Source organism: Carassius gibelio, chromosome B24, assembly GCF_023724105.1.
Source record: "Carassius gibelio isolate Cgi1373 ecotype wild population from Czech Republic chromosome B24, carGib1.2-hapl.c, whole genome shotgun sequence".
In the NCBI taxonomy this organism is placed as follows: Eukaryota; Metazoa; Chordata; class Actinopteri; order Cypriniformes; family Cyprinidae; genus Carassius; species Carassius gibelio.
In genome coordinates, this window is record NC_068419.1 from 21,358,941 (window position 1) to 21,383,141 (window position 24,201).

The window sequence follows — 24,201 nt, forward strand, 5'->3', positions numbered from 1 at the left end:
AAACTTTCCGAAACTTGTGACAAACTGGAAGAGGTATTTTTGGAACAAAAATACTCCTTCAAACGTACAACTTGATTTTTTAAACTTTGTCCATGTTTAGCATGGGGATCCAACTCTTTAACCCTTTAAAACCGAACGTGTCGGCGCCGACACAATTTACCATGCGGTATTAATGTTTTCATAACTCAGCAACCGTTTGCACTATGAAAAAAAATCAAATTGCGTCTGATAGAAGACATCTTGCGCTTTAAGACAATATACAGCTTAATACGATAACTGCATGCTTTCCAGCAGCAAATCACAGCAGCTTTCGGGGAGAGGGGGAAGGGCGGAGTTGAAGCGGGAGATACAGAGCGCAGCAGGTTTGAAAGTTTGACAGTGTGAAATATAAACAAAAACGAACAAAAAACATGGCGAAAAAAGGTTTTACATGAGAGGAGGCGATTGATTTGATCTCTGATGACACCTGGGAAGAGGCTGAACATGATTCATCGGACCCGGAGTCTGTATTCAGATGTTGAGGCGTATGCTGCTGGCTTTGATCCAGTCGTGGATTGGTAAGTGAAGCTTATTTATTTGTTTCTTGCTGATTAATCGATGAGAAATGAATAAAATGTGCGTTGCAAACATTTGTAAGCGCGCATGTGCATGCATGCGTTCATATTTGCTCATGTACCGTTAGCGTTATGTCTATGGGTGCGTGTGCATGCATACATAATTTTCTGTGTGTATGTAAGTGCATGGACATATCTGTGTGTGTGTGTGCAAGTATGTGTGCGTGCGTGTGTGTGTGTGTGTGTGTGTGTGTGTGTGTGTGTGTATGCGAATGTGTGCGTGCATGTGTATATGTATGTTTGTGTGCATGCATGTGTGCATACGTTTGTGTGTGCTACTGCTAATGTGTGCATTTGTATATCTGTGTGTTTGTTTATGTGTATATCTGTTTGTGTGTATCTGTGTGCACATGTATCTGTTTGTGTATGTGTGCATGTGTGTGTCTTATACAGTCTATGATGTGTGTGTACGTACGTGCATGCGTGACTGTGCATGCATACATTTATGTCTATATCTGTATATGTGTGTGTGAGTAGGTGCATGTATGTATGTGTGATTGTGTGTATGCAAATGTGTGTAAGTAACTGCAGGGTTTATTTTTATTATTTTATTGTATTATTATAGTTATTTATTATATATTTATTTTTATTTTTTTTACAAATTTTCTTACTAATAAATTGCTTCATAATAAAAAAGTATTTTTATGTACATATATAGTGAGTTTGTAACACATGTTGCTTCTTTTTTTAGTGTGGCTTCTCCAGTTATCTACGAAGAAGCAAATGGGCCATCTACATCGAACACAACACCATCTCAGAGGGGCCGGGGCCGTGGTCGCAGCTGTAGCTGTATAATAAGTACATGGGGGGACTTGACACCTCCAACAAGATGCTCAGAACAAAGTCGGTGCCCCATAAAACAAGTCGTATGTGACCATTTTCCAGCATTTCCTAGATATTGCAGTGACCAACAGCTTCATTTTACACAAAGAGCTGTGTGCCATCCACCATGATAAGCTCATGACACGGCAAAACTTTCAGGAGCTGCTAGCTGCTCCGCTCACAGATGTTCCCCTGGATGGCCGGCTGAGAGAGAGATGCGATCATCTGCCTGTTCCTGTGAGTGATACTCAAGACCTTTCACAAAGTTGCATACGATGCAAAAGGAGCACCCCATGGACATGCCAGGAATGTGATGTGGGACTATGCTTGCAGTCCTGTAGACAGGAACTGCTTCAGAGAGCCCCACATTTAAATGACTGGATTGAAGGATCCAAAAACGCCTGGAGAACTGGAGTACCACAAATGGCTCCTGAGTGAAAACCGTGCAATCCAGTGTCTCAAAAATACTTGTATATATGTATTATAGTTCCTTTTTCAAGATTGAGGCATTAGATTCTTTCGATCATGAGTTTTCAGATTTTTTCTAAATAAAAACCAGTACAATTTCTTCCCGTTTTTAATTTTTTTGTCTATTTTAATTCTATTTACTAACTCATTACACTAAATAATGTACAATAACTGTAATTTCCTGAAAGCCTATTTTTTTCTGAAAAAAATGACACCTTACACTTGAAGATACCACATTATGTTATAATTTTATACTCAATAAACCAAAATGAGTGAAAACGGCCAATTTTAGCCTTAGGTTCTAAAGGGTTAACAGTGTAAAAAACTCAGTATGCATGAAATAGCATTTCACCCTGCCTTTAATGTTTTCTTTTACATTATTGTTCATTAAAATGTGTAAAATTAATATGTTAAAAAAACAATAATAAAAAAAGATTAATAAACAATATAAATGTTAGCCATTGCGTTAACTAATGTTACCTAAAGAATCATATTACAGGTTTTACAACTAATATGAGCAATGATGCAAGCATTGTGTTATACTGATTGCCTCCAGGTTTTAAGAATCCAGTCAATAAATCCACTTCATCAAGTAGGCTTTTACAAGCTACATATCCACAAAAAGCCAGGCACTTTAAAATGAACTGAAAGAATAACAGTGGTACAGAGACATACTGTTTCATTTGAAAGTACAACAATGAACCGCTGTCGTCAGTCCTATCAGCCATTAAACACAAACTGGAGCCTACAAGCCAACTTGAACAAAACCGAATAGAGATCATTTCCGATATCTTTGAAGTTTTAATATGACGGAGCGGAGTTGGCCGCTTATATGACGAGGAACCGGTGAGTACAGATGAAAGCGGTCCCCTTTATATCCATAATTAGAACCTACAACACAAAAGAGACGCAGAACAAGCACGGGGCCTGATGAGCAGCTAGCAAAGCGGAGGACGCAATTTGTGTGAGTCCTCTCTGTAATCAGAGGTCACTCAACGTGGAGGAGCCTTCTTCCCGGATCCTACTGAAATACAGAAAATTACAGTTCAGAGGGGACGACTGTAACCATGGCAATGTAACCCCCCGCGTTCCCCCATCTCCTCAGCTACTAACTTGCTGCTGACAGCTTGAATGCTCGGCTGAGACTCCAGCCAGAGGATTAACTTCCACATTTGGATTGCTGACTGTGGATTTTGCATGCAGGAGTTTGCATACAGAAATGCAAAGCTCTTTAGGGAAACTCGAACAAGAAAAAAAAAGATAATTCCCTCTACTGCAGCTGGAGAAACTTGCTTAAAGCTTTGCAAAGGAAGAAAATTGCTTTTGTAATTTGTGGTCACTGTGTTTGGAAAAGAAAATAGAATGTGGTTCCTTCATGGAGCCTGTGAAAAACATGCTTTTTTACATTTTCATCAAAAATAGGTTTCAGCGGAAATATGCAGAAATCTTTATAAGCTTGATTTTTATTATTTATTTATTTTTGGACAGTGGCGGTATTTGAACAAGTGAGACATTCAAAAGAGCATAGCTTTATGTTATCAAATTCAACCAAGTGACATCTGTAAACAAATAAAGAGATATTCTCTGAGATGTTTTTTTTTTAAGAGTATTCTTATTGTTTTTCATTTGAAACTCTTTTTTTATGTGCTTACAACACTTTTTTTAACAACTTTGTTTAATATTTTGTTTTCCGATGCAGTGACTTTCAGAAATTTTTGAGTGAGTCTCTGATTCTTAAACATATTTAACACAAATAAAACAGTTATGAATAGTCTCATGCACATTTGCCAGAGGCCAGATTTTTTTCAACTTAATAACAGACTTTGCATGCTTTCAGATGTGTGGAAGACTGTGTGACATCTGACATCAGTAAAACAACTTTATACTCTGTACATTTTCTTTCAATTTTATTATTATTATTAATTTTATTTTATTCACAAATACTGGCTCAACAAGTCATGGTACGGTCTTCCTGAGATTAGGTTACAGGAATATGTGAGACATGTTAACTAACCCTCTTCTGCCCCACAGCTTGAGACTGAGGTAAAGTTTCACACCAGGTAAACATGAGATAATCGCTCCAGAAAGGTCTAATATGTTGAACACAATACAAGATCCAACTCAGTTAGGGTTAGGGTTAGGGTTAGAGTTAGCGTTAGCAGAAAAAAAGCCCTTCTTACGATTTGTTTCCCCGGGGTAACAGTACTGACACTGTGCTTAACAAAGATAATATACAAAACTAACTGACATCGGATCATGTGATTCCCTCTATGAAGGCTTCTAGTCAACAAAAAATCTCAGGAATGTCTATTTGCACTGTGATCATCAGAGAACAAAGATAAGCGGTGGGGATGTTCAGGGGCACAGCGTCTTGTGAATATTCTGCAGAGCAAATGTTAAACGCCATGGCTTCCAAGAACTGCAACGTTTATAAATGTCTGAGGTCAGAAGTACATTTAAAGTACACAAGGACTGAGAAGATTAGTTCTAAACCTATACATCTGAAGCTTTCATACAAAATTTTGAAAACCAACTGCATATAATTTGCTCCCTACAAGTAGTGGTTTATGACTGATATTGGTGGTTTAATAATCTTGGACTTGCATATAGAAAGCAAATAGGCAGATATAACGCTGGTTTATGTGGTTTTAATGATCTTAATACAAGTTAGTCAACCCCAAAATTCCAACAAATATATTCTGTCCACCACTTATGTTTGTATATATAAAAAAATAATACCATAAAGTTCAATTTGAAGCACCTTAAAGTTCCATGTAAAGATCATGGTACTGCATGAGCAAAATGTTATCACAAAGTATGACACATATTAAAGTATTACCATCCAATAAATCTGTTTCACTGTTACTTGGGGGAGTTGTGCAAATCAATCAGTAGTCTTTAATTTTAAAAACATGCTTTGATATTTGAAAAAGAGCACAATTGAAACAAACTGATAGCTATGTTGTCTCAAAATAAATTATGCGTTATGTCACTTCTGCGATATGATGAGCTGAAATGAGACTTTCCAAGGTTTTTGTGCATAACTATTCAAGCAGATGTGGCTATAAAATGTAAAAAGCATTATCATTTTACATATTAAACTAAAGAATACAAATTATACACATTAAATATTAGGTGTTTATAGTTTGATGTTCTTGCACATTGTATGATTTACCTGTACAAACCCGACACTGTACAAATTGTGAATCAAAACAGAATGCAATGATGTGGAAGTTTAAAATTTCAATATTTTATTCAGAATACAACATAGATGACACTGCAAATTTTGATTTGTCTGACCACAGAACAGTTTTCCACTTTGCCTTACGCACAGAGATTGTTCCAGATTCTCTGAATCTTCGGATGATATTATGTACTATAGATGATGATAACTTCAAACTCTTTACAGTTCATCTCTGAGAAACTCCTTTCTGATATTGCTCCACTATTTTTCACCGCAGCATTGGAGGAATTGGTGATCCTCTGTCCATCTTAACTTCTGAGAGAGACTGCCACTCTGAGAGGCTCTTTTTATACCCAGTCATGTTGCCAGTTCACCTAATATGTTGCAAATTGGTCCTCCCGCTGTTCCTTATATGTGCATTTAACTTTTCCAGCTTCTTATTGCTACCTGGCCCAACTTTTTTGGAATGTGTACTGTAGCTCCATTGAAATCCAAAATGAGCCAATATTTGGCATGACATTTCAAAATGTCCCACTTTCAACATTTGATGTTATCTATATTATATTGTGAATAAAATATAAGTTTATGAGATCTGTAAATTATTCCATTCCTTTTTTACTCACAATTTGTACAGTGTCCCAACTTCTTTGGGAAATTTGATACAACATTTATGGGCTATTTGAAAAAAAAAAAATAATAATTTCTAGATCATTGCTAATCAGTCCACATTAACAGTCATCTCCACACCCTCATACCTGTCCTGGCACAAAAACTCTGTCCAGACCTACTTCTGAAACTAAAGTCTCTTATGTAACACTCATCTTATTCCATTTTCACAACACACACCTTTATACATTTGTGTTATCCAGCAGTCCAACAACAGAAAATGTCACTATGATTACTGTAGGCCTAATGTGTTTTTAAAAATAATACACACATTTATGCAAAATATCTTGATTGGTCTAAAAATACAGAGATTCATCCTGATAATCCTTAAGATTTTGTTCTCTATGTTCCAGTTTAAACATGTTCCCAAAAATATAGAGGTGTTGATACTAATAGCCTTTTATTAGCAGCACATTTTGCTAATCCTCTTTAAACAGATTTCCACTGCTTTCATACATACCCCATCAGCCCACACTGCGATGACAGCAATAAATCCATAATGTGATAATGATATAGCATGCAGTACACTTTGCCCTAATTTACAAACATATTAGCATATGCATGTTTTTGCAGCTGCAAATATAATAGCGATAATTGATTATGGTATTTAAAAGTGTTTTGCTTATTATTTCACTAGCACAATTTAACATGTGAGTGATATACAACAAGCTTAAATAAATGAGGCCCACATGCATGACATAGAATTGAACTTTACCTCTAGCACTAGCCATAACTGGTCCCCGTTTTTGACGTCTTTCTTGTAGAATATTCCAAAGAACTTGACGACATTGGGATGGTCCGAGAGAGCTTTCAGGATGTTATACTCCGCTTCGATTTCCTCATCAATATCCTTAAAGAAACAGATGATATGAATTGACTTTAAAGAGACACGGGGCAAAATAAAAATTTCTAAAACTATTCAGTGTTTAATGTTTCAAAGAGAGTCACTGATGCAAAAAACAAACAAACAAAAACAAAATAATAACAGACACACACACGTATATATATATATATATATATATATATATATATATATATATATATATATATATATATATATATATATATATATATATATATATATATGCAGGTCACTTTATCTATTGAATTTAGCAAAACTGCAATGGCCATGAAATGTCAGCATTAATAAAGCCCCACAGGCCACAGCGCTACACTGCACATGAGGGATATATTGAAATAATGTTTGTTGGCTTCCACGTCTCCAGTGTTGGAAAATTACTGTTTACTGATTGAACCTGGAGGAAAAACAACCCCTGAATTTCGAATTTTAATGGATACGGTGCATTGGTCTTTTCTGTGATGCCTTTTGGCTTCAAAAGTGCTCCATATTTCTATTGCTACACATGATTACTGCATTTCCTGTGCTTGGAAAGTGGTGAGAATAAATATTTGTGAATATCTGAGGTACAATGACCACGGCAGCTGCAGTCTATTAAATTAAGCCTAGATTTATTTGATCTAGAGGAGTAATTTTAAATATACTGGCAGCCGAAAGCCATTGAAATACTTCCAAGCCTCCTTTCAGGACCTTGAAAGGGTGAACTGGAGAAACTCTTGTGTAGTAAATGAACACAAATTGCACATTTTCTGAAAAGCCGTTTCATCATGATTAGTCTGGGTATGTGCTGTTAGGAGCCCTTTTATTTGCCCAGTCACTAAAAGATAGAGTGTGTGGCTAGAGAAATAATAAGAGAGAGAGAGAGACAGAGAGAGCCCTTTAGCATTATCTGCAGGATATAGATGTTCTCTTCTTAATATGACAGTGGCGAGTAGATGTTCTCAGTGGTCAGTAATTGACTGTAGGCCTGTCTTAAGGCATAAACACTCTCATAGGTACACACAAATGTGCAAATACACGCATATGTGCACAAATGTGAACTAATTGAACCTGAAGGGCCTACAAGATCTCTCTGCTTTTAACCTCAGTTCTGTGCAAATCTGACCTTGAGTTTGCTCTTCGTTTAAAAATTACAACTCATTCGATGTTCAAGCTTGTTGTTTCTCTTTGTGACCTAAAAACACACACCACATGCAGGTTTGATCTAGCAGGGTTTTACTCACATGGATCGGATCCAGTATTTTGACGGCGGCTTTGCTGCCATCGAATCTGTTAAGCACTTTATAAACTTTTCCATAAGTCCCTTTACCAATAGTCTCAATGATCTCCCAGGTGTCAGATGGATCTGGAAAGCTGTCAAAGACGATGGATTTTCCCGAGCGAGGAAACATCTTCCCGAGCGATCTCCTATGGAGAAAGAGCATACATTGAGACTTGAGTTTCAGATGGCTGCCCGTTCTTTTTCCATGTGACTTATAGTGGTTAACTTGGAAGTTGTTTTTCGCTTGTGATGCCTGTAAAGATGAGATAACACCTTTTAACAACCAAGTGATGAGTAAAAGAAGCTCTGCATGAAAATACACACTAATATGTAAGGCATGGGCTTTAAAATTAGTCTTGGGACAGCTAGGACTATTTTTGTATGACAGCAATGTTGGTTCAGGATTAACGAAAATCCATATTTACAGTAGAAACGTTCTACTTGATAAACTCATCCATTATTATGTCTGACTTAGCGAATCCCTCAGACTTTTTGCAAAAGTTGTTGGCTTTTACCTGTCATTGTGGATGGGATAGAAAACTTTGTACTACAATTTTTTGGCTCAAATTATGAGAAAAGCAGGAAGATATTATCAAGGGATGAAAGATCAAAGGATGCCGTGAACCAATTTACAAAAGGTTCAGAAGTTGTTTCTTCAAAGCAAATATTATGTGGATATTGCTTGACAAAACCTATAGCAATAACTATAACATAGAGAAAGAAAACATGTTTCGGTTTACACAATGCAAAAAGTTTGATAGAAACTTACCCCATAGAATTATCAGAGTTTTACAAGTTCTGAAGAAACATGAATCATGCTTGCCTGTGCAAACAACTATGCTAGAGTATTGTGGGTGGATTGCAGGGCATTGCTTTGTAGTGGTTGATGTGCTCTAGGTGTTTGCTAGGTGGCTGTTCACTGTGATAAATTAAAAGAGCCAAGTGTTTATGGAATTCTGATTTCTAGATATGTATTTTGTTAAATCTAAATTTTGCCATTTTCCTCTCCTCCAAGAAAAGGGGGTCCAGTCCTGCTCCTGGAAGGCCACCTTCCAGCAATGTTTAGCTCTTGCCCTGATTAAACACACATGAACCAGCTAATCAAGGTCATCAGGATCACTTGGATCTTCCAAGTTGGTGTGTTGGAGCTAAACTTTGCACAAAAGTCACTGTTTCCCAATTACCCATATGTCGGTAGCAAATTTTCATGTTGTGGTTAATTGCTAATGGTTTTTTTATCACAGTATACAGTATTATCACAATACTGAAAATTAGTTTCAAGAAAGTGGCCATAATACAGTATAACATATTCAATAAATTGTTTTCTTATAACAAAAATAACTGAATCTTTAAATGCAATAAAGCAACACAGAAAAATATATAAAGTTAAACATTTTAAACAGATTAAAGTGCAAAAGAACTATGTGACCAATAGTAATCACTTTACAAAAAAGTGAGTTTTTAACTCATTAGTTAGCCTTAGTTAATGCATTAACATTTACATGAGCAATAGCTACATTTGCTACAGAAGTTACTAATCTTTGTTTAAAAATACAAGTATTAGTTCATGTTAGCTCATTAAATAACACAGTTGCAACTTTTGATTTTAACTACGTGTTGTTAAATATTAGAATGCCTAAGATTGATGAATGTTCAGAAGAATTTTTCATTGGCAGTTTGTTAACTAATTAATTAAGTGATGCTAAGTGTGAACAAACAATAAAGAATCAAAACACCTTCAAACAATATCTAGGGTATGTTGTAGTATGATTAAAATGTAAAAATTCTTTTGAAAATGAATAGCCTATTAAGTCTAAATATTTAAGTATTGGGCACTGTGATGAACACCATAGCAAATCCACAAATCTGAATTGCTATTTAAATATTTAAACACGTTTTAGAAAGTAGTGCAGCTGCTTTATTTATGGGGTTCTCAGAGTAACGGCTTCATTTTCTGCAGTTCAGCGTCATCTGCTGTCAGAGAGTCAATGTGCTTTTATTCAGCATCTCTCACATGTTCTCCCATGTGCTTCTCATGCGTGCTTGTTTACATCAGAGCGTACAGCTCTTTCAAGCAGTATACAGCGGTGTTGTGCATTTTGACCAGTTGCATAATGCATCCCAAATTCGGAATGATTTGTAATGTATCATTATTCACGGTATTTAGAAGTGCCCACGATAACAATATCGTGCATATTCATTACCGTGATATATTGCATTACCGAATTCCGGCACATGTCTAGTCCCAATACAGAGGCCACATTTGAAAAAATTCCTTCTCTAAATCTCCTTAAAATGGATCCTTGAAACATTCTTTCCCGGTACATGAAAGATACAGCAGATGGATCCTTCATGACCCAGACTTTTCCAAGGTTAATTGTGTAAATGATAACAGGATTATTTTGAGAGGAAATGTAAGTACTTCGTTTCAAATCAATCAAAAACTAAAATTACAAAAATGTACAAACGCTGCAAAGGATGCATTGGAGGATGCAGCCTTTGAATTGAGACAATGCTAGGAACCCTACAGGTGAAGGTTTGGACACAACTGACCAAAAGCAAATCTTATGTCTGATCACTTAAACAAATAGTAGCATACATTCAAACAAAGTTGTTTTCCCTTTAACTGAGAGGAGCTGTTTGTGTTATAACATTCAATAATTAAATTGAAGTAGATAAGAAGATTGTTGCCATTGTTGCATCCCTTCCTTTCATTTAAATAGTTCCCACAAACTCTGGCTCCCTGTGGCTTAAGCGCCTCATGAGAGTCTCATTATTGTTGTGATAGAGAATGCAGGCATGTCTCTTTAATGTGAGTGAATAACGGATACCCTGATTCAAGCAGCTTTCCTGAATTCGTTTTTGTTCTCTGCATGTGTCAAACAGTACGAACCACTCTGGCTAACATAACCTGCTGTGCCAGCTATAAAACCACAGAGAAGAATGGGATTCCTAATGAACTCCAGCATTAGCTTGGACAGTGAAAAAGTTGCATTGTGTATTTTAGCATGTAAGCTTATTTCACAAAGAGACCATTCAATTATCACACCAGACAGAATGGATTTCAAAGGGAATATTTGTATTGTCTCAAAATGAATATTGACTATCTAGAGCTCTGCTAAGAATATTTTCCACATAATGTAAATTATTGGTTCTCCTCTGTGCCCTGCCTTTCTGAGACGTGTCGATTTTTACAAAGCTTATCATTTGATAGCTGATTGGCCAGCTATCCAGCGCTTTGTGATGTGTATGTCCCGGCTCGACGAGATAAAACCAATAAAACCCATTACAAACGAGGCATTGAAAGCATCCAGTGGGGACATAATTGCGGAACATAATGACATACTGTTTTATACACGTTAACTTAAAACCATGTCTGCATTTGTGATCTGAGAATCGACAAACAACGTCAACAAACAATCATCTACTCAAAACTACTCAAAACTCGCTTTGAATCATCAGTGGCAAATCCTCTAAATATGGAAACGTACTTACAGGCTGTGAGTCAGCATTATTTGTCAGAACACCAGCATTGTAGGCTAGTCTCCCAGGGAACAGTCCTCGTCCTCCATAAAATGTGGCATACATCTGAATATTTGGGTTGAACTGTTCTGGAACAGTGTTGTAAATGCGTCTTAACCACTGATTTCTACTTGTGTCCTCTTTTGGAAGACCAAACACAAAGCTTCGCTTTCACAATGAAACAGCATCTCCACAACGGCGTCAACAATACTACAGCAAGAACAAAAGTAACTCCTTTCTTTGCGTGAACATTTGGGCGGTGCTATGCAAATCTTCCCACATGGTGACATGGACATGTGAGGGCATGTTTGAATGAGGTGTGGAGGAGTTTTAACTTTTTAGAGACTTTATTATTTGCAACTTTAGGGATCTTATCTATTCACAAACAGAATTATAACATTGTTAAGAATTATACCTTGTTTACTTTTTTTTCCTTTTTTTAAATTATTGTTGTAGAGCATTGTAGGGGGTCCACTTTTAGAATAGTCAGCCTTTAATGGCCGTTAAACATTACAAACAAGGCAGTTAAATTGTGCAGAATTGTGTGAAAACGGAATATGTAAACATTCTTTAAACATTGTCCTATTGTTTTTCTAAAAAAAAAAAAAAAAAAAAAAATTAGAATATGGGTTTGATATTTCATTTTTTTTTAAAAAAAGTTTCATTAAACTATCCCATTAGTGCAAAGTCATAATATGTTTAAATATTGTTTTATATATTTTTTTTTAAAAAAACTATTTTTTAGAGCAACCACGCCAGTCATTAAATCAGTCATAAATACTTCTGTTTAAAAAAAAAAGAAAAAGAAAAAGAAAAACACATGAATTCCAAACAATAGTTAATCAAGCTTGAAATTATGTAACTACTATTTGTAATCACCAAATTATTATACAGTCTCTCTACCAGACTTATCATTTGTAACCCTACCGGGTGAAAGTTCAACCAGCACTTTTTCTACTCTAACTGCAGTTAAACCCACTTTTAAGATAAAACTGCATAGTTCAACATGTCACTTACATTCCTCTCTTAAATGGTGGATGAGCATTTTGTTGAATAATTCCATATTGATCCTGCTGAAGCAGTCGAAGTGTGTGAACACTTGTGGAGGAGTTGACCACAGCTAAAGCTAATCCCAGCGAGCCATGCCTGGCACCAGAAACAAAACTAAGCAGCAGAAGATATGTTAGGATTAAGTGGAATTAGTCGACTACGCCATGAGCCTTTCCTCATTTAGATACTCATTGATACAGGCGCCAAAGCTAGTTAGAACAACTAAGAATATAACTCCAGGAAAACTACCTCTCTAACCCAAAGATAACCAGACGGAGTAGCTTAAGAAGCATATTTACACGTTGTTAGGGGTTTTACACCAGAGAAAGCTCTTTCATGCAGTGTTTAGTATTTATTCTATTGAAATTGCAATTTTGTGTATGGTACAAATTGTTATGCTATTACTTGTTTATTACTAGGTTTATTGCCATTAATTTTTCACTATACATAATAAGTACTATACATAATCTGGTTCCACTTTCTAAATTTTTATACAAATTGTCATGCTGCCTGAATACATCTAGATCAATCATTCAACCCTGTTATGAGAGATACTGTGTTAATAAAATGATCAAACACAAATATAAGTTTATCAGCAATTACAACCAACATTTAGTCCCAAACTAACTAGACCCCACTGAGAGATGTTGTAATTTAGGCTAAATCTTCTATCCTTTTACCTACTCCTGTAAAATCTTTCTTTTGGTAGTGGCTCCTTTCACCCTTTGTTGTACAAAGAACAAAACTCGGATTCCATTTACCAAACAAATGTTGTACTCATTTGTAGAACGTGGCAATTAAGTTACTCTGTTTCAGGATGCAGTCAAAAGAAGCATGTTGGCCTACCTTCTTTTTGAAGATCCATTTTAAAAACATGCAAAAGTTAAGAAAACAACCAAATCATCTAAACATGACAGGACATTATCGGTCATTACTTATGCCGAGTGATTAGCCTTCTAAACAGTGAGACCACGTAGCATGTAACTGAACACATGTATGACTCAATGTGAAGTGCCTGAGGATCTTTCAGGCATGTTCAATAATGAATGGAGATTATATATGTTACAAAACTCCTTGACACAGAGACACAGGAGAAAACGAAAGAGAAGACTAGCCCACCTCAGAAATCACAAGACATTGGGTGTGAGTGTGTAACATGACCTCCCCTACCTATAGTACAGAACTCAGAGGTTATGAGGTGCATTAGCGTACGCATTTTTGAGTGGCCCTTGCTAAGTAAGCATCTATGTTGCTGCTCATACTTAATGTCTGAGGTACTGATGTTAATGGACTCTTCATTTGGGCCAGTAAGCAACCACCTTAAGCACCCTAACAACATTGCAACATTCTGGCAACCTCCTAGATCAGTTTAACATTTTGGTAGAGAGTTAGCAAACAAATGAAAAATAAATAAATAAAAGAAAACATAACTTTTTATTTCAGGCCACATTAAATAAATTAAATTTCCTCAGCATTCTTCTTTCCCTTCTCGATTCCATGGTTTACGATTCAGTATAATCTAAAAATTGTGTCTAATGAAATTAATGATTAAAACTTTTATGTTTAAATCAAATTTAATTAAACAACAAAACATTGCATTTTTTATTGTGGAACAAGAAGCTGCACGACATAACTGCATATACATTAAATAAAAATACCTTGGTTGCATGATATTCCATAAAAAAATGTGATATTTCAGTATGATATATTAGTATACAATAGTATATATCACTTTCATAATTTCTTTTTGACAGGTTGTTGTGAAGGTCTTTTATAGGTATTTTATTTCTTTCTTTCTTACGGACATGCTCTCTGCAGTCCTCAAACATTATATGTTTGTGGATTTGCATTATGTTCTCTTATTGCACACCATGATTGGTTAGCTATATACAAAGCTTGCACACTAAGTTCCCTATCATACACCTGGTGCGATACAATGCAAGGCGCAGCGCAAGTGTGTAAGCTAGTTTCAGTCCGGCACCGTTCGCATTCTCCCATCAAGCGCCACGTTGTTTAATTAGCAAATGCATTTGTGCGCCAATGGGCGTGCTGGTCTAAAATGAGAGATGTGTTCATGGCATGCGCATTAAACACAGTGATGTGCATCACACAAACATGCCAAATATTAAAAACAAAAGGATTACAGTGTAAAATCATATTATTGTGTATGCTACATAAATATAAAAATGTAATGATGGATAGTCATTGCCTGTATTAGAATTAGGCTATCTGTTTGCAATTCAGCCTATTACTACTACTACAGTGTTCCTGTAGCTCAATTGGTAGAACATTGCGTTATCAAGCGCAAGGTTGGGGGTTTGATTCCCCGGGAACACATGATAGGTAAAAATTGATAGCCTAAATTCACTGTAAGTCGCTTTGGATAAAAGCATCTGCTAAATGCATAGATTTAATTTAATTTAATTTTACTACTTATAATGATTAATGAAATTAGCGAATTCATTGAACAATTGTGCCAATACACACAAATATATATTAAGTGACTCATCGCACGGAGCTATTTGAAAGCCTGCATCCAAAGCATCATCCCACGCCTTCTTCACCTCGGGAAGCTTTGGTGGATTCCTGCTTGAACCTTAGATGATCTGCTCACGCGTTTTAACTCTGCGCATGGGCAGATCTGTTTCTTCGCCTGAGAAGCATTCAGCTTTTCCGCCAACAAATTCCGCCATGTAAATAGCGATCTGCCATGGTGCGAGCGCATCTCGCTCTTAATGGGAATGGGAGATGACATTCTGATGGGTGTATGTTGGGCCCACTAGCCTTACTTATTAAGAGAATAGGGACAACCCTTTCCAAAAATGCGCCCTGGCACACAGACCGTTTTTCCGTCGTTAAAATAGCAAAAGTGGATACTTTACACTTTACACTTTGCTTTTAGATTATTAAAATAGGGCCCTATGGGTCAAACTAGTCTTCAGTCATTACCTTCAGCAAGTATAAAAACAATAATAAAACAAACCCATACAAAATCTGGTCATTATAGGTCATTTAAAAATGCCGATACTATTTTATTTGCACATGTTGTCTGTGCTTGTTAAGCATCCAGCATCCAAAGAAAAATGCTAAAATTTTGTACTGCACCACACATCAGATATACCCGGTTAAAATGTTCCACAATTTGCTGAATTATTGCAGCCACAATCACAACAGAATATACACAAACATTTCATTAATGTTTTATTTGATTAATACAATTCTGCAATGAAGGTAAAAGGCAAATAGAAATACTTTGTGTGAAAATGGTACAATCTAATAAGAAGGCTATTTTACATATAAAGGAGGTGTGTTTGCCTGCTTAATTTTAATATGGTGCAGCACTTCGCACCTGTATTGTAGGGTGTAAGGTCTTGCACTGAAATACTGTGTACAAAAATGGCACAATTATAAATGTAATGCAATAATGAATTCATTGTATATTTGTTTACCTGTTTTGCCCAGATGTCATCTCTGCCTGCTTTGTATCCAGAAAGCAACTTTACGAAAGTGCTCAGCACTCTGAAACATTTAAAGATAATACATTTTGTACTATGATAAGTCGCCTCATTTCACCTTTTTAAAGAACAAAAGTCAAAGCAACTTGAGGAGAGTAAGGAAACAGGAGCCAGGACTGCCAAGGGAAGAAAGGAGACCTGAGCTAATTTACAAGGCTGTGAGTGGGTGGAAGTTTCAATTTAACCTTTGCAGAAAAAAAAAGCAGAAGAAAGACTCATTTTAAGACAGCGTTACAGTGACAACAAATTATATTTAAGCTGTCAAAATAGGAAAAAGTCAATCTAAACATATATATATATATATATATATATATATATATATATATGCACATTAAGAAGTTAGCAAATGGCACTTGACACAAAACTTTTTGCAAGTTTTTAATTTTACTCCAAGTATACTATATTTAACCGGTTGTACTACAGTATTATTATTAATAATAATATATTAATTCGCCATGCTACTGCAGAAATTACCAATCACTTCCCAAAATCACTCATCATCATTGAATCTCATGAAACTCATGTTTACCTGAAACTTTAGATGCAAATCAAACACATCCCTATGAAGTCTCATTGTGACAAAGCCATGTATTAAACCAAGGTACATGTACAAGAACACATTCAAAGCACTGAATTACAGCCAATCCCACACCTGAAGGTATAAGCAAATTACTCAAATTTGGTTATCTAGCCCTGCCCTTACGAAGTTCATTGAAGGAATTAAAAATAAATGCATTTAAAATAATTAATACAACTCAAGCCAGTTCCACAGATAGCTCTACTGTTTGTCTTTAGTAAAAACAGATTTTTTTTTTTCTCTATTAGCAAAGAACTGCAATGTGTTTAACTAATACTGTGGTGTCCCTAATTCTAAAAACCAACAAACACTTGATTTTAGATCCAAACATTAAGCAAAAGGTAAAAGCCAACACCATGCAAGTAAATTAACTTCAACTTACAGTTTGCCATGGCTTTTACATGCTCAGGTATCAATCAGTCATAGCCTCCCGTTGCAGAGGAAGGAGACTGTGCTAGTTACTGCCTACAGTTGGGTTATCTCTCTGTATTATGTATTATTCATCAACAAAAAGTAACACAATAGTGTAATAACATGCTTGGCTTCTGATGGGTACTCTAATAGCAGCTCCATGTTGCTGTTAGGCAGAGGTGACCTATGGAAGAAGGCATGCAATATCACTTGCAGATGACATATTAAAACAGGCAGATGTTTGGACACTCATACTGTAATAGGTGCAATGGGGCATGACACCAGACATCAGGCTATATAGCAGTTTGATAGAGTTTCTACCTACAGTGCAGGCACTAGATAAGAGACCGCTTGATTTCTTTGAGGTTATGCTGTTGTTCTGGTCTGACTCAACCCACAATGACTCTAAGAGTGCAACAGATGGTACTGTGATCCAAGCCTGCACTGCTGAAAATATTTAATGACTTCTCTATCTTAGAGAGACATCTAGTGTCTTCACTTCTGGCAATGACAGCACCATTACCAAGCAGAAAAGGTTATTTCAGTATCGGTCTGGTAAGTACAGATATATTTAGTTTCTCCATTTGTAGCGTTTTATTTGTACCATGTCACAGAACTTTTTTGGCAAAAGTTTTATTTTTGAAAGCTAAAGTAATAAAAAGTATCCAGACTACCTGTCCTTTGTAGGGTTGCCTGTTCCAGCGTCTCGGGCTGAAAGAAGCGAAACAACCTTGGATGGGTGGATGGCCAGCCCATCACATGGTTAACACACGAACATACACCGCTATCTATTCTGCATGTTTTTGGATTATTGGGTAAACGAGAGCAGAAACGTAATCTTCACACAGCAAGGATCCTAACATGACCAAGGTCCCGAAAAGTAGTAAGGACATCGTTAAAACAATCCATGTGACATAAGTGGTTCTAACGGAATTTTACGAAGCTACAAGAATACTTTTTGTGTGCAAAGAAAACCAAAATAATGATTTAATTCAAGCATTCATCTCCTCCACATCACCCTAGCGCGATTATGGAGAGTATCACATCCGTTAACAACATAGGCTGTTCTGTGTCAGCAGCATCCCACACGGATACGTTAAGTTACGCTTTAATCTGAACGTAAACGATGTATAGATTCAAGATTTTTTATTCATCACATAAACATACGTCACATACGCAATTATATATAGAGCATATATAACCAGCAGTGAAATGAGAGTGCATACCTTCACATTGCACGTTTATACATTATACACATTTATACATTGCATACGTTCTGGTTACATAGCAAGCCATTCAGTTGCAGTATAGTTACAACTATTACGAATCAAATAGTTGAAATGCTGCTATTGGTGATACTGCTTTTACTAAACTTTCATTTAAATATGTGACCTTGAAAGAATCCAAAGGTAATCTGAATACATTGAGGTACTTGGATTACATTATTTAATACTTTTTTTAATTAAGTAATATGTAATTGCAATGGAATATGTTTTTAAAATATTCCTCCCAATTCTGGTGTTTAGTTAATGGCACAAGTCACAAAGTCCCACCAGCAGTTCTTTAAGGCTACATTCAAGCCACTATTATAAGCTGCGGTGTCATTGGAGAACACCAAACTTTTTATAATATAGTGTTAAAGAAAACTTATATAGAGCTTATATTGGAGCTTATATAAGATTTAACAAACCCAGAAATAAAAAAAAAAACTGATGTAGCATGAACTTTTTAATTTTAAAAGAACCACCGCAAGAACTCTAGACCGCTAAAACTACTTCTTATGATGATGGTTCTTTGCTGAACCAAAGGTGTTGAAAAGGCCCAATTTAGACCTATAACAATTTACCGGTTCATAGACTAGTTACGTGCCACATACAAATGCAAGCCATCAATCCATTCTACCCTTCTCTGCATCGATCAACACTGACTTCCATCCTCTCTTTGCTTGAGTGGATGTCCAGTAAGTTACAGCATTCAACTCCCATTATAATTCCCAATTATTGGCAAGCATAGACGAGCACCTTTTTCTCTGTCAATCAATTCCAGCAGCCTTTCACACTTCACTGGTGACAACACTCACCAACAGGGGCTGCTGCCCAACCTCTATGCGCCTTTTTATCTGTGTGTCCTGCAGAGACAGAGCATTATACTTGAAGAGCTGCAGAAAGCTGAAATATTCATGGCTGCTTCTCCGTTTCTCTTGTTTGTTATGAAGCTCCCGTGGTGTTCATTAGGTCCCTCCCTTGCCCGAGGTTCAGTTTTCAAGCCGAAGGAGACGCCAGATGCCATGTTGCTCGCTTGCGGTGTGCACCCTACAAAGACTCTGTCAGAAGATGCCGCTACCTCTTCCTGTGTACCTTCATCATCTCTTTTTACCCTCCCTGTCACTTTCCTTCCTTCGCTTTCTGTGTTTAGCACTTTCTCTCCTGTGACTAGCCCAGGAAAACATCATAATTCGAAGCAGTGAGAAAAAGCCGGCACTGATGTTTCAACCTCTAGAAAGAGGACTATCAATCACAGGCTGATGGGAGGACCAGAGGCAATCAATAACTCTGTATGAAGTCATTCACGTCTCGGCCCATGAGGAGGCCCCTCGTCATGCATCACACTGACACATCCCCCCGCCCCCCCTTCAGGTCTCCCTGGCCTCTGACGGCCTTCATTTCCAAAGAGGTCCAATTTGATCAGGCTCCTTAAGTGGTGCTACCTCAACTGGATCTCCCGGGCTTGAGTTACCACAGCTAAAGTGCCTCATTTCCTGCTCTGTTGGGTTACAAATGGTGAGGTCCAACCCACAGGCGGAGACACAGCAGTGGCCGTAATGACCCCATGATTAGTGTGGGCACTGGGCCCACAACCTACTTGGACTGAATCTCTGTACAAAGGCCGGCCCCCCATTTCAGACAATGAGCCAGACAGACACATTACCTGTTCTGGGCTCTTATTCAAAGTGGAAAAGCACAGTCTCTGTGTTTCACCAACCCCCCCAAAAATACTAATGCATTATGGTGGTGGGAGTGTGCTGCTGTACAGTTGCTAAAGTGTTCTGAATGTTTTGAGAGTGCGGCTATGCAGATGTTTGGGTGTTATGGGTGATTGCAAGGGCGTTTCTGAAGTTGTTGCAAAAAGCTGTCACTGGGGGTGGTACCTTTTCAAAAGTACACTTTTGTACCTTATTTAGCAATGAAGGGTGCATATTAAAACCTTAAAGGTACATATTCTTTGTGTTATTACCTTTTGAAAGGGTACCACTTTTGAACCTTTTTTGAGGGTGTAGGTAAAAAAAGTCCCTCTATCTGAATATGCTTATGTAAAAAGCAATATGTTCAGTATGTCCAAATGCACAGTATTCATTCAATAGTAAGATCCTGAAATGTGCATCTGTATCCAGTAAATACTCTCAATTTGGATCACTATTGCGATATTCTGTTTTATATGGCAGTTTAATACTTGGGGGTTTGTTCCAGTCAATAATCCTAATTTTAAGATCGTGAACACTACACATAATAATACTTATTGAGACCTTGAAAAAAGTGGAATAACTGCACTTAGTCTGATGAACTGCCGCATTAATAAGCTACTCAATGCAATGCTTGGCTGTGATCAGCTGTTAGTAACAATAGTAACAATAAAAGCAAAGGTACTGAGTGAATGCCAAAAATCAACCAGCCCAGCATTGAGCAACATTCTGCGCTGTATCAATGATTATAATCTATTGGTGATCCTTTGCCTTTTGTAATTAAACGGATTTTGCAGGTTGCTTTGCCAAATGTGTTAAATTATCAGCAAGACCCTGTCAAAGCAGATTATGAAGATATGAAGATGAATTAAAGACTTTAATTAATCAATCCAGAGAAACACATGTCATACGTTCTCCATTGGACTGTGGGGCTGATGCCTTAGGCATATGTTCGACTTACATTGCCGGTTCATCATCTCTCTCTGAACATTATTCACTCACTGTTTGACATTTCATGCTTGCCATTTCCTTACAATGACAATAAAGATCATAATGAGGAAAAAAGGCCATGCCGACAGATGCCTAATGCAAGATGCTCATGGTTATTAAGATATGAAATAGGGCTCATTAATGCTCAGACTCATGCAGTACATTATGTCCCCTTCATGTATGACATGATAAATGTATCAGATAAAACATTAAATTAATATAACACTAATATAATAATATAATATATAATAATATAATAAATATAGTTTGTAAAGATGGAAATCACATGTATTTATTTAGTGCAACAAATAAAGGATATTTACTTATTAATAGCAATGCATTTTTGTTAAAAGGAAACAACAGTACATTCATTAGTATCTACAGATAAGTTGCAGAGGTCCAGAGGAACAGAACAGAATTGACCAGTATAATCATAGTTTATTTTCAGTAAACAATTTATGGACTTATGGACTTTTGATTATGAAAAATCAGTGTCTATTTATGCATAAGGGAGAAAGCTGACCTTTGTCTCGTCATGCATCATTTGTGTAAACTATCATCTTCAACAGCAGAAAACACACAGCTGTCTCTTCATATTCGTCTCATCATTTCATTGTTTTTTTTTCTCAGCTTCTTTCCACAATCAGTGCATCACAGCTGGAGATCCAGTGTATTTACACAGTCGTCGTGATTGTTTCCATACACACTTGAGTCTGGGCTGTTGTGAGGCAGGTGTTGATTCAAATGGCTTTGCCTCACGGTGACAATCATGTCAAATTCATCAAATCCCCCAAAACTGAAGGGCCAGCCAAGGTTAATTTACCCATCAAAATCCAGATTTGACTTTTTGTGGTTTTCTAATAACTGAACAGTTAAATTTATTTATTTATTTATTTATTTAAATAAATTGAATTTATTGTAAAAAGAAAAATTTAATAAAGTAGCCAGCCTTAGCAATCTAATAATTTGTCTTTACTTTAGAAAAAACAGCTCTACACAAGCGTTTGAGTTATGCACTAAATAATTGCTTGTCATTTCAGAGTAGCGATTTTAATTGAGATGTGGCCGGTACAATGCAAAAGGAATGACATGTAATTCAGTATATACGACAGCAGAAATACATGAGGAACACACATTTACTGTAGCATGATGACTTTAGTTGCTTATCACTGTGAGTACAGCTGTATCAGAGTTTGGCTTCATGTCTTCCCAAAAAAGTATGTAAAAAGTAAAAAGTATTAGTATTTCATTCCTCCTACCCATTTCAATCACTTCCAATTTCAATTAACCTCACAAGGTTGTGAAATCCTACAAAAACAAATGTACTATTCATAGCAAGAACAGTGGACAATGCAGTGGAACAGAGAGAGAGAGAGAGAGAGAGAGAGAGAGAAAGAGAGAGAGAGAGAGCAATGAAATAATTTTAATTTAACCTGAATAAAGAGAAACCATCATAAATGAGGTATAAGATATGAGATCTCAAAATGTGTTTAAATGTGCCAAATTAGTCAGAAGTGTCAAAATATTTATTTGGAGAATATAAATTATAAATAGCTAATAGAATAAACAGAATATGCATAAATACTTTAGAGCTATAAAGTTAAAGCACAGTTTTTAGAAATTTCCTGAGAAATGCTCGCCCTGAAAATCTGTGCCTTGTTCATTTTATGGTTCTATACTGTTTATACTCCTCAGAAGAAGAAAAATATCAGCAGAAACACAGACAAAGACAATGGACAACTAATTAAACAACTGTTTTCCTTCTGTTAACTAGCTAAAAAAATCTCCAGGGAATCCTACAAACACAATCTAAATTCCGTACACATTACTTCAAAAGTCACTTCCTTTTTCAGACCAATTAAAGTAATTATCAAAATGTTCTGAAAGATATATTAATAAAAGTTAAGTGCAAACAGTGGAAATAAAGATGAACAATGTTTTGCACTATATGAAAATCATTTTAGATTTAATGACGGATTCTTGGAAAGATATCAAAAATAGTGTAGCTATGGTGGAAATAGAGTTGTTCTTACCAGAGGTGAAAGCAGCTGTCTCCAGACATGTTGGACAGTTCTGCACCGAACGATTTGGATATGTGAGGCTGCTTTTAACACAATTATCTCATCCAAAGTGAAGTGGCTTCAGTGGGCGAAAGCATCTTAGCCCACACACTGGACTCAAGACCAGATAATAATCATAATAACCATCATTCAAAACAACTCCATCATAAAATGTCAGATTGGTGGGAATGTATGAGGAGTTTAGCCATTGGGAAACAAGGACGACAAATCTCAAATGGGAAATAAACATGCATTATGACACATTGCTCAGATGTTCTTAAGAGTGTGAAATACTTCATGGAGTTCAGTTAGGTTTCATTTAAGCTTCAGCTTCATTCCAGGATGCTTCTTCTAAAATTCCTTACACAAAAAATACATATATGCACACTTTACATACAGTAACAGTCTAGGGATTTAAAATTAATTTGGATCTATAGCTCATGTGTGATCATTGAGAATTTAATTTGATGAAAAATTGCAGGCTTGACAAATCCAAAAACAATTTGAGACATTGTTGAGATCTTTTCTGAAACTCAATACTAGAGAAGATACATTTGAAACTAATATGATGTTTTTGTCAGGAGAAACATCTGAGAAGGAGATTTTAACATTCCATGTGCCATTTAATCTTGTGTGTGTGTGTGTGTGTGTGTGTGTGTGTATAGTAGAAAATGGAAATGATTTGAGATGATTGAGATCTCATTTGGGATGTATTCTTTCCTAATGCTTTTAGTGAAAAAATAAAATAAAATAAAATATATATATATATTATAGCTCAGAAAAATAGTCTGATGAATTCACAATTGTAACTCATACAATACAGACATTCTGAAGTCAATATATTCACTCTTGAAACTCATTACTCATGCATACCAGTCAACTGATGAGCCTTCATTACTACACTGTAACAAATAAATAAAACATCCAGCAAAAAAATCTCAATGCTAAAACGTTCCAGAGGAATTAATAGTTCTGTTTTAAATGAGGAAGAGCAAGTAAGGTGTCTGAAAAAAGATTTGTGGAAAGCTATAGATTCTCTTGGCAGGTTTGATGGGCGCTGAGGGTTTCAGACACGCGTCAATAGACTGATGTGGCCAATGATGAGGCCATTGTCGTGCAGGGGGACGTGAGCTGAATATGTTCCTGCTGGAGCGCCGCTAAATCTGCTCACCATTGTGAGGGGCTACTGGAGCATGACTCCCCCCAGCTGCTGCTGGAGATAGCAGATGTACTGCTTTACCAG

General features: G+C 36.4%; 1 protein-coding gene and 1 long non-coding RNA gene across 2 annotated transcripts in view; one reads left to right on the forward strand and one right to left on the reverse strand.

Moving 5' to 3' along the window:
* The window catches only part of myo3a (myosin IIIA), an 84,249-nt gene extending 61,119 nt beyond the window's left edge, over positions 1 to 23,130 (reverse strand). Inside the window, exons 1-3 of the mRNA XM_052596830.1 lie at positions 22,932 to 23,130; positions 7,837 to 8,020; positions 6,470 to 6,604 (exon numbers count right to left, since the gene is read on the reverse strand). Coding sequence (XP_052452790.1) covers positions 6,470 to 6,604; positions 7,837 to 8,020; positions 22,932 to 22,960 — 348 coding nt within the window. The 5' untranslated portion in view covers positions 22,961 to 23,130. The remainder of the gene's footprint in view (positions 1 to 6,469; positions 6,605 to 7,836; positions 8,021 to 22,931) is intronic.
* LOC128013685 (uncharacterized) lies at positions 124 to 2,004 on the forward strand. Its single transcript, XR_008183379.1, has 2 exons — positions 124 to 557; positions 1,306 to 2,004. It is a non-coding gene; the product is annotated as an uncharacterized LOC128013685 (long non-coding RNA).
* Positions 23,131 to 24,201: the final 1,071 nt, after the last annotated feature.